The sequence below is a fragment of the Ipomoea nil genome, unplaced genomic scaffold (genome assembly GCF_001879475.1).
Source record: "Ipomoea nil cultivar Tokyo-kokei standard unplaced genomic scaffold, Asagao_1.1 scaffold1936, whole genome shotgun sequence".
In the NCBI taxonomy this organism is placed as follows: Eukaryota; Viridiplantae; Streptophyta; class Magnoliopsida; order Solanales; family Convolvulaceae; genus Ipomoea; species Ipomoea nil.
In genome coordinates, this window is record NW_017618364.1 from 933771 (window position 1) to 945000 (window position 11230).

At 38.4% G+C, this 11230-nt stretch overlaps 3 protein-coding genes across 3 annotated transcripts; all 3 read right to left on the bottom strand.

Moving 5' to 3' along the window:
* Positions 1-2627: 2627 nt before the first annotated feature.
* Positions 2628-3911, bottom strand: LOC109146670 (protein FAR1-RELATED SEQUENCE 5-like). The gene has a single exon (XM_019294322.1). It carries the CDS (start codon positions 3909-3911, stop codon positions 2628-2630), a length of 1284 nt encoding a protein of 427 aa, XP_019149867.1.
* A 27-nt stretch (positions 3912-3938) lies between these two features.
* LOC109146671 (protein FAR1-RELATED SEQUENCE 5-like) lies at positions 3939-5787 on the bottom strand. The gene is made up of 3 exons (XM_019294323.1): positions 5568-5787; positions 4418-5237; positions 3939-4041 (listed from the first exon to the last, which is right to left on the bottom strand). Exons 1-3 carry the CDS (start codon positions 5785-5787, stop codon positions 3939-3941), a joined length of 1143 nt encoding a protein of 380 aa, XP_019149868.1.
* A 750-nt stretch (positions 5788-6537) lies between these two features.
* On the bottom strand, positions 6538-10100 carry LOC109146673 (F-box/LRR-repeat protein At4g14103-like). The gene is made up of 5 exons (XM_019294324.1): positions 9745-10100; positions 9318-9642; positions 9049-9201; positions 8851-8949; positions 6538-6825 (listed from the first exon to the last, which is right to left on the bottom strand). The coding sequence occupies exons 1-5, from the start codon at positions 10098-10100 to the stop codon at positions 6703-6705; spliced, it is 1056 nt and encodes a 351-aa protein (XP_019149869.1). The 3' UTR covers positions 6538-6702.
* Positions 10101-11230: the final 1130 nt, after the last annotated feature.

The following is an 11230-nucleotide window of genomic DNA, read 5'->3' on the forward strand; positions in this document are numbered from 1 at the left end:
GGCTACACCGGTTCAGCATGGGTTGGTATGTGCTGATTTGGGGTGTGTTGCGGGGTGTGCATGAATTGATTGTGGTGTTTACGGCCATTTTGTGTGGTATCCCACGCTTTGTGTGTTTATTGGTGTTGTTTAATTATCTTATTTCTTTGTGCAGCCATCAATACCTGTGGGGGAGGACATTGGGTGTCGGTCTGCCGGGCCTGTGTGTCAAGCACCCTTGAAACCTTGTCGGGGGGTTTCTCGGGCGCCGATTGGTGTTCCTCCGGGGGTGTCGCGCCTAGATTTCAGCGCTTCTGGTTCCACGAGCTCTATGGCTTTGCCCGATTTGGACAACCCGGATGAGGCGGTGATTTGCAACTGGTTGTTGTGTGCTGCAGATGCGAACATGTTAGTTTGTGAATCTATTTTTTGATATGCATATTCCGTTTCGTATGGGTAGTTCATATGTTTGTTTTGTTTATCTTTGTATGTTTTAGGGACGATATTTTGTTCGATGTTAGTGGTAGGGCAGCGCGGTGGGGGACTTGTTGTCGCTTTCACCTGGGTCATTGGTTGAGGTTGCCGTGGTAGATGCGTGGACGTGTCTTTTGAATTGTCGAGAGCGGTATAGGGCCCCTTCTGCCCCTTCCCGTTTTTTTGCATCCACTTTTTCCACGGTTTGTTTCTACTTCTTACCCATATGGTGTGTTATGTTTGCGTGTTTATGTGGTTTGATTTTGCGTGTGTCGTTGTTGTAGCTTCGTACGGTTGTGGATACCTCTCTTGATCTGGATAAGCGGATTGCTATGTTTAAGGACAGTCTCTATGGGGAGTTTGAGATGACGCCTTACCAGCATATTAATGAGGTGGACATGGTATGTATGGTTTTCAGCTTGTTTCAGTTGTTGATCTGCCATTGGTGGAGTCGTACAATTGTGTAGACTAGTTTTTTCGGTATTTTTCGATTCAAATTTCCAATGCATTAGAATATGTTGGGTCAGTTTATGTCGTTATGTTGTGTTTGTACTTGTTTTTGGTATAGTTTAGCATTTAAAAATGGGAAACTCACTTGTTGTGCCTACTATTGTCCGTGTACTGTTCCAAGCCCCTACTGGATGTTTTGCGTGTACTCATTGTATGTCTTTACCCATTCGTGGTTGGTGTGTGCAGTTTATGTTCCCCATCCTACGGCAAGGCCACTATTTTCTTCTTTGCATTGATTTCCGTAATATCCGGTATGAGATTATTGACAATTCGACGCTTCAGTCCAACAAGCAGTTGAAGTATGGCGATTGTCTGGATGATTTGGTATGGTTTTTGTTGTGACCGAGCTTTTAGTTGCTAATTTTTTTGTTCTTTGTCTTCTTTTTTTATGGTACTCATTTGGTCCTTGGAATTTTGCTGTAGTTGTTCATGCTTATGGAGTTATTTAAATGCATTGATCCGTCGAGGTCTGAGATGTGTGCATTGTTGGATGCGAAGCGCATGCAGATGAGTTGGCGTGATGGCAAGAACAAGATTGACTGTGGCGTGTATGTTATGCGTCATATGGAGAGTTATTTAGGACAGGGAGTTTCTAGATGGAGGTGTGGGCTGACCAAAGGTAACACTGCCCAGCTCAAGAAGCTGAGGTTGAGATACATGAAGGAACTTACAACCTCCGAATTCAATTTACATAAGTGTCGAAATATCTCCAGGGCATATCAGTCTGTGAAGTCTGTCGCAGGGGGTCTGTAGTGTGTCGTTGTTGTGCGGGGTGTATGGAGTTTTAGTTCGTATTTTTTGGCGTTTAGATGGCATCCGGTTTGCAATTTGTAGGCCTGTTGGTGTTATTATTTATAATGGTGGTAGTTTTTTGCGAAGTGTAATTACTTTTGGTGCATGCCGGAACTGGTAGCTGCATTTTACTTATGGGTATTATTATGTTAATTTTTATGGTAGTTTGTTTTTATTATTATTATTTTTTTGGCTGGTGCAGTGTGCAGGGTGTGCACAACGGGTCCCGTCCGTGTGCATTTAGTCGACCTAACAATTCATAAAATTGCATGCGTCACTGGTAGTTTCCATGGGTAGTTTTATATGTAAATGGAATAAATTAGTTTCCATGGGTACACTTTAAATTAGGGTAGTTTAATTTGATTGTGGGGGGTTTATTGTTTATTCAATGGGTGCACATTTGCGTTAAATACTATGCGTTCCTCAATACATTTCAAACATGGTTAAAACTTAATGAGTTTCACTGCTGTAAGTAGTGACTCGGGGGTGGGTAGCGTTTTTGGCCAATTTAAAGAAAACTTTGTGTGCGCAACGATGGTAGACGGTGTGCATAGCTGCGGTCCTTAGTTATTTTGACTATCCTGGGTGGGTGTGCAATAATGGTATAGGGTGTGCATATCTATGAGTCTCGTGTACTTGACTAAGCTGGGGATGCAAGTTGATATTAGATGGTGTGCATAAGAAAACAAATAAAGTAGTTGTATATTGCCATACATGGCTATTAATAAAATATGTGGGTGCGCAAAGATGGTAAACAGTGTGCATATCTGAACAAACTAACTACTAACAATGGGTCTAAATATGAAATTTGACTAGTATTTAATTGAAATTTAAAATGAGGCTGCATTCGTAGTGATGTAAACCATGACGGGCTACTCGTCTGGTAGGGGTTTTCTTTCTGGGCAATTCCTGCTGTCGTGGCCCGGCCGGTCGCAAGTAGCGCATGTCCTCACCTTTTTCTTGTGTTTTTCGGTTGCTTTCTCTTTGTTGCTCTTTAATCTTTTCCCACTACCTTTCTTCTTTGCAACGCTTGGGGGTTTGATTTGGATCTCGGCCGGTGCAGTGGTGTTTAGTATTGATTCAATCACTGATTGTGGGGTGGTGCTTGCTTTGGTTTGTTGTCTGGCGCTTTGTAGCCTCCCTTTAAGTTCTTGCATTGTTGATAACATTATATCCATTTCGTTTGGGCATCCATTAGCCAATCCCATGCAGTTGTAGAATTCATTCCATAGTTGGTTGGCAATTGTTCGTAATTCATTCCCACCCTGTGTGGTACTGGATGCTTTCCACACTACATTGTACATTGGCTGTGCACACGCATTCTTAGTCCAACGGGGAACAATATAGCATCCTGGTATTTCTTCCACGCCTTCGTTCTTGAACACGGCTAACACATGCTTACATAATAGTCCTACTCTGTTGAATTTGTTACAATTGCATTGTGTTCTTTTAGTAGATTCTTCGTGCGTTACCTCAAATATTTGTTCCCCAGTGTCATGAACAGTGTACTTGGAACCCCCGTCGACATTTGTCTTGCAGGTGATTTTGCATGTGAAGCTTCCTTCCCATATTTCTTCCTGAAAGTCGTAGAATATGTTTTTGGTGTACGTTGCAGCGGCTTGGCGTTCTATGGCCAATGGGGTTTTAGTTTCAGGGAATGAACTTTCGCCCTCTGCGTTTAGCTGTTTTTGCTTGTACCTTTGTTCTCCGATGGCACGGTTGTATTGCATTATGAACTCTACCAAGCTGTTGTGGTGGTTGGTGAATTTGCCAAAATAACTGTTCTCTGATTCTGACCGTGATGTTGTTTTGAGTAGTCCGCCCATGAATATGTCTTGAAAATATGCAGGTATCCATGATGCACGGGCTTTGTACATTTGATCGAACCACCGGTGGTGGACAAGGTTGTACTCCTGCATTACCTCTGCCCATTTCAATTCGAATGCAGTTGCACTTAAAGTTTCATCCCATACTGTATTGTTCAGTGCCTTCCTGAAGTCCATGTTTTTTGCTAGTGCATTCCCTACCTTGTCCCCCACTTTTTCCATTATGTGCCACATACAGAATCGGTGCCTTGTTTCCGGCATAATGTTAGGTATTGCGACCTTTAATGCAGGGTCTTGATCTGTAATAACACAGCTTGGTGTATATCCCATCGCGGTTTTGAAGTTTTTTAGTAGCCACTAGTAGGAGTCAATGTCCTCTCTTGCAATGAGGCCTGCTCCGAATGTAATGCTCCGTTTATGGTTGTCGACTCCTGTAAACGGTACAAATACGAGCTTGTATCTGCATGGTTTATGTTGTAAAGTAATTAGTGCACACACATATAATAGTAAAAACAGCTTTGCAGGCAGGGAATTGTGCAAAACCACTCTGCCATGCACACAGGGTTTCAAACAAGTGCACACCACTCCTTGTACCCGGTTTAACAATTATTCCCAAGCACCCCTATTGTTAGTGTTATCAATAGTACCTCATGCTTATCACCCATGCAATCTGTATGTGCGCCGACTACCATGCTCTAGTCAAATGGATATTAATTTTAATTATAAGTCAAACGCATTCAATTCTGCTGTATAGATCCCTATGCATACAGTTTTACGAGGGCATGCACACAAACATTTTTATTAAAGTAAATTAATTTAATCGGTGTGTTATGTACCTGTTTGTGCTGTAGGTTGCGTCGAATGACATCACATCGCCAAAACATGCAAAATTTTTCCGGGATATTGTGTCTGCCCAAAAAAGCCTGCATAGCTCTCTGTCTTCGTTGAGATCAAAATCAAAGTAGAAGTCGGGTTCCATCTCTTTGTTTTTGTACATGTCCTCTACTACCATCTGTGCATCTGCTCCAGCAATATATGCCAACAAGTCCCTTCTAAAATTGCAGAAATCGGTGGATGTTGCTCCTATATCGGAAAAACTTCCAACCATTTCCTTGTATAACCTCCATGATTTTGTGGAACCAATGTTTGCCCTTGCACAGTTTGCTACGAATATCTTGTGTCCAATATCTAGCTTCCTATTTATTTTAAGAAATGGCCTACCAATGTCAGAGCATAGGCAGTGTGTGTGCCATAGCTCAAGTGCATGTATTTTGTAGCTACCGCTTTTGCGCCTTGTGAACCCTATTCGGGCGTTACAACCAACACGAGTTGATAGCCGACGCCTTTTCTTCGGTGAGGCGGTGGTTCCTTTGTCGCTACTACTCATTTTCTTGGGCTTGTATCCTTCCCGTGAACATAAAATATATTTTAAGTGAACTGCCCCTGCCCTGTTCCTTCGCTTCGTCCCGTGTCGGATATCGAATCCGGCGATTATTGCGTATGCCCCATAGAAGTCTACTCCGTTTTCTAGTGTTGCAAATTCTTGCCCAATATATGGGGTGTTTTCGCTGTTGCATTTAGGTAGCCACTGTTTTGTGCCATCGGGTAATACGACCATGTTGCACTCTGTTGCTTCGTCTCCATTGTGTTGTGCCCCTATAAATCAAAAATGGGATTTTTTGTGAAATAATATAACACTTGTATATCAAGGGCAGCACTGTTAATACTATGTACAATATAAGTGGAAAAAATATGTGTATGCACATGTGTCCAAACTGCAAATTCGCATGGTTCGCCGTCGTTTTTTCCCCCAAATTTCAGTTCACCAAATTCGAATGCCTACCTCACCACATCATGCGGATTATCATTTATTATAACACCCATTAAGTAGCACGCCATGCAGCATAATTTCTGCAATTTATGCTTTTCTTTTTTACTAGGTAAATAATGAAGAACACACACAGCGTGCTTTACCAGTGTACGTACCTGGGTCCAAAGCTTCCATAGAATCCGGTATGGCGTCGTATTGAATGGGGGCTGATCTGTCGTCCGTGGTCGGTCGTAGTTTTGTCCGTTCGTAATTGCTTGAATTTTCGGCCGGTATGGCGTCGTAGTTTAGTCCGTTCGTACAGAGGTTTTCCGGTGGCAGTGTTGGGTTGTCTTCAGATCCTACGCACTTTAAACTTCCTTTTTCGTATCGTAGCATGCCAGTCTATTCTATTCCGTTTCTGATTAGTATGCTGCCGGTTAAGAGGGGTGTGCATTCTCTATGTTACCCTTCTCATAAATAATTGGTGATCCGTGTGTTAGTAAGCTGCATTCATCTTGACCGTTGATCTAATCACATCTTGTGGCTAGAATATGTCCACACATTTGTATTTTAAGGGGGTTTGTATTGGAATGCATCCCTATATATATATATATATATATATATATATATATATATATATATATATATATATATATATATATAAAAGGTAGGGTTCCAGTGAGAACATGTGCTTAGGTGAGAGCATGAGAACACATCATGTGCATCCATCTAATATTTTTTAATGGTATAGATTAGATTAAGTGTGTGCGAACGCGCATTAAATGTGTGCAACCCCTAATATAATAGACAAGCTTTCAAGTTTTGGAGTGCTGATCTTAAAATTACTGATCCCTATGGAAATACAGCTTCTCAAGGTTAGGAATACTATATACAGTTCCATTAACATTATATTATGATTAAAAACAACTTGATTTAGAGAAAGCTAATGAAGTTTTTTTTAAAAAAAAACATTGTTAGATGAACTAATTGATGCAAAAAAAAAAAAAAAAATCATAATTCAAGTAATTTATTAGCAAAAGCAAATGGAGGAACATTTTTGCCCACAATGCTTGCTGATTACAAATATCTCGATCATGCTGAACAACTTAGAAAGCATTTCAACTTCCAACACAACCATTACTTACATTTTTAACTTGCACCAAAATTGAACCAATGGAGATTCACCAAGTTTGTGAAAGGCGAAACCAATGTTACCGGCCAGTCCATACGCATAGAATCATTGTCATTGTCCGTGCAGACAATATGTGAGTTTGAAGATGCATGAGGGAAGCATTCCAACATCCATTGGATTTATCTCACCACGGGGGCATTCGTACCCCAAAACTTCACGATAAATCTCTCTAGCGCAGGGGATTTTGAGAGAAACATTATTATAAAAATCAGTTCGAGTGTGGATTCACGGTATGATTTAATCTTGATTGTATTAAGCATCTTCAGCTGTCTTGAATAACAAAGCAACTCTCTGGATCCTCCAAAAGCCTTGAAACACCTTCTTTTTCATCCTCTTAAATTATAAAGTATTTTAATTATTGAGGTATAGATCGATTTTGTCTTGCTGTGAGAAAGCATTTAGGAAAATGTATGCTAGTTGAGGCTTGAATTTTGATATATCTCCTCTACAATCTCCAGGGTAAGAGTGGTGCTGAACTCTTAAGTTTGGAGTTCAAACTCATAGAAGTTGTTGAAATGCTTTTGGAGAATTCATAGAGTTGCATCATTAATCGGGATTAAAAAATGCTTAGCTCAATTATCAAGATTGAATCATTTAATGTAACCTCACTCAAAAATTACCTTTTGTGAAATTTCTGCTCTCAAAAGTCTCATGCTTCAAAGAAAGTTGTTATTAAAGAATCTTATAATATCATAGCCTTATATATATATATATATATATATATATATATATATATATGCATTATACTCTTACTCATCTTCTTCAAGTCTCTAGTCAGCAGTCATGCATCATTACTATATGAGGTTGCTTTTCAGATTTGGAAGCGCCATTAAACCTACTCCATGTGCTCTTATTGTATAGTTGGATGAAGTTCACTTTTAATAAATAAAAAAATCTTTATTTTTACTTCGTTTCCTAGAAATTATTATTATATCTTAATTTTACAATGGTGTTTAATGTATTGACTAAGTGATATATTCTTTGTATCATTTTATGTATCATGTTTATTATGCCGGAAATAAACACCATGTCTGCCTCCCAAGGCCAACATCGTAGCTACCACCGCCAACCTCATATCGGAAAACACCATCGATGCCGAGCCCGGGTCGGTGAAGCTCTCCAGAAACACATTCTCCATTGTTCATCTGCAACCATACAAAGTTCGAAAGCAAATGTGTGTGTTTTTTTAGGTCAAATGCATTTCAAAAATTGGTTTGGGTTTTTTATTAACAAAAAAAAAAAAAAAAAAATCCAAAAGCAAAGATGCATTTGGGAAATGTGTTAATTTACTAAAATTTGTCCATTTTTTTTTTCATTTTTTTCCATCACTTTCATATTTTTCCATTATGATCAATTTCCCTAATGTTATGTGGAAACATCTTATGTTTTTCTTGTGCCTCTACAAAAGCAGAAATTGTTTACATCTATCCTAATGAATATCCTTCAAAAGAAAGGCATTTTCAGTTAGTGGATATTAGAATCTATGGACTACACAATAAATAGCCTCTGTTTTGCTTGTTAATTATGGCAAACAATCTATGGACTACACAATACTTTGAACTCAATGCTATGAACTTATTCACAACTCTCCGAGCCCGAGTCGGCGAAGCTCTCCGAAAACACATTCTCCTTCGATTCATCTGATCTGCAAGCACAGAAGGTTAGGAACGCAAATATGTTTTTTTTTTTTTTTATAAATATGTCAAACGCTTTTCAATTTGGCAAAATAATACAAACTCATTTTATAAATGTGTGGGTATTTCGTCAAAATACCCCAAAGCCTAAAATGCGTTTGGTTAAAAATCCAAAAGCAAAAATGCATTTGAGAACTATGTTTAAGGTCCAGTCAAAGTTTTCCACAATGCTTGCTGATTAACAAAAGCAAATAGAGGAACATTCTTAATTGCCCCCAATGCTTGATGATTACAAATACTCCGATCATGCTGAACAACTTAGAAAACATTTCAACTTCCAACACTACCATTGCTTACATTTCTAAAGATTGAACCCATGGAGATTCACCAAGTTTTTGAAAGGCTAAACCAATTTTACCAGTACTCCATACCCATAGAATCACTGTCATTGTCCGTGAAGACAATATGTGCGTTTGAAGATGCACGAGGAAAGCATTCCAACTTCCTTTGGATTTTTCTCACCTCGGGGGCATTCATACCCCAAAACTTCACAATAAATCTCTCTAGGGCAGGAGATTTTGAGAGCAACATTATTATAAAGAGCATTTGGAGTGCGGAACAATTTGATTTAATCTTGATTGTGTTAAGCATCTTCAGCTCATGAATAACAAAGAAACTATCTGGATCCTCCAAAAGCCTTGAAGCATCTTCTTTGTCATCCTCCGAACCGAACTATAACTCAAGATGAAATGAAAGACAAACACAACAGTGAGGACATTTGAAAAAGCAAAACAAGAAGAATAAGACATGATTGCCAAATATATACTCCACCTCGTCCGTCGAAATACGTAGTTCACATAGGTTAGGACATTTTTTAAGAAATTGCATCACAACGGCAAGCTGCTTCCGACAACAAAAATTTAATCCATATAGCATCATCACTTGCAGATTTATTGCAGTTGGAAACATAGATGTATCCATACACTTGAAAAATAGCAATAAAGAAACAAAATTAACAACCACAAGAACTTTAACTAAGCCAAAAGGTAAAGAATTGTATCTATCCATCCATTTGCATAAAGTAAGGGGCAGATCCTCACCTCCAATGAAGAGTCACACAACCAAAGAGTCTTAATGGCTTTGAAATGCGGTGCCAACCATCTCGAGTCAACCACATCATCCATAGAATGAATAACATACAAGATTTCAAGCTTTGGAGTGCTAATCTCAAACTTATTGACCCCGCTACAAAGTTTGAAAGCCAACTTCTCAAGCTTAGGAATACTAATACTAGAGGCAATTCCATTAACACCGCGCTTAAATTCAACATGCAAGAACTCTAATGAAGTGACATTGGAAAATATATCACAAGCATTTACAGGCAAATTAATAAAGGAGCCACGGACTATCAGTTGCTTAATTGTCCTGCAAGAGAGTAAACAAAATGGTAGATGATATTGTGGCCCTGGATAATTATATAAAAATATGTTAAGTTCCTCCACACCATTTCTTGACAGAAAATGACACCACTTATCAAAATCAGTTTGCTGCGGCCAAGGATCATATGCACTGTCTATCTCTAGAGTAAATTTCTTAACAGGCCAAGCACGGAGAAACAGGATATTATTGATTATGTTCACGAGGGTTATATCTTCTTCATCATCATAGCACTGTTCAGCACTACACCAGAAATCCGAATCGAACACAAGCTGCCCATGCTGCAACCAAGCATCATTCCAGTGCCTTGAGAGCAGAGCCATTCTGGCGGCATCTCGGGTGGGCAAACACTCCAAAATTCTGTCTTTCACCTCTATCGGCAATTCACTTATTAAATCCCTATTTGCATCCTCCAGTACGGTTTTGAGTCGCCGACGTCGAGCCATTAAATTACAGAGATTGAGGGAAAAGTGACAGAAACCACTATGATGTTTGGTTTGGGCCTTTGCGGGTTAGGGAAGCGGAAGGGAAACGGAATGCTAGATTAGCCGTGGAGCGGAGTAGCAGACGCCACACGGAGAAGACTCTGGGAGTGGAGACTGGAGATAGAGACACGGCTGATTGTGGAACGAAGGTGGAGGGATTTCTAATATGGTATTTTTCGGCATAGCAAAAATGACACCCGTTTTGGATGATTTTTTTTAAAAGGTAATTTCTGAGTTTTATTTATGTTAAGTAATTAATTGAGATTTTATTCCTCAAATCTTAATATACCAATATGGTATACACCTAAACTAATCCTATACAATATTATTCACAAACTCTATTTAAAGAATTCTCTTTGTAAGTCAATGAGGAAGATAACAAATAGCTAACAAAGGTAAGTGTGAACATTCTTTAACCTTTCTTCCTTTTGATAAACTCTATTTTAGAATTTAGACAAGGTTATTTTCATTTTTTCAATTTTTTATTACTTTCTCCATGAATTATTTCGAACGAAAATTCCTTATCAATCATAGTCAACATTCAACAACTTACACTATCAAATATATAATTGAAAAAATGTATTTTTCGTTCATCAATTGAAAATGCTTAACACAATCAAGACTGAATCATTTGATGGGATTAATTCACACTCTCAAATTAAATGTTTTTTTTTTTTGTGTGAAAATGCAAAAAGTTTAGAGTTTTGCATATTTGGAGTGAATGATAGGGTTTATACAATTTGAATGCTAACTTGCTATTCATTTATTCATTTTGAATTCATGTTTTAGAAATTTAGTGTTTATGCAATATAATTTGAATATGAATTTTGAATTATTGTTTTTATTTCCACTTTAGAGTTAATTCCACCAGAGGTCATTTGTCTTTGATGGCAATTCCAAATTTAGTCTCGAACTGTCTTTTTTTTCATTTAATATCCCAAACTATTATTTTTTTGAACATTTTTAGTCCTCATAACTTTTCCTATTTTTAGTAACGGTATTTTTATCTTTTCATATTTTTCTTTTGTTATTTTTCTAGTTTCAACCGGTTTAATTGGTATAGGACTTTAGGTAACCTATGATTTTTAGTA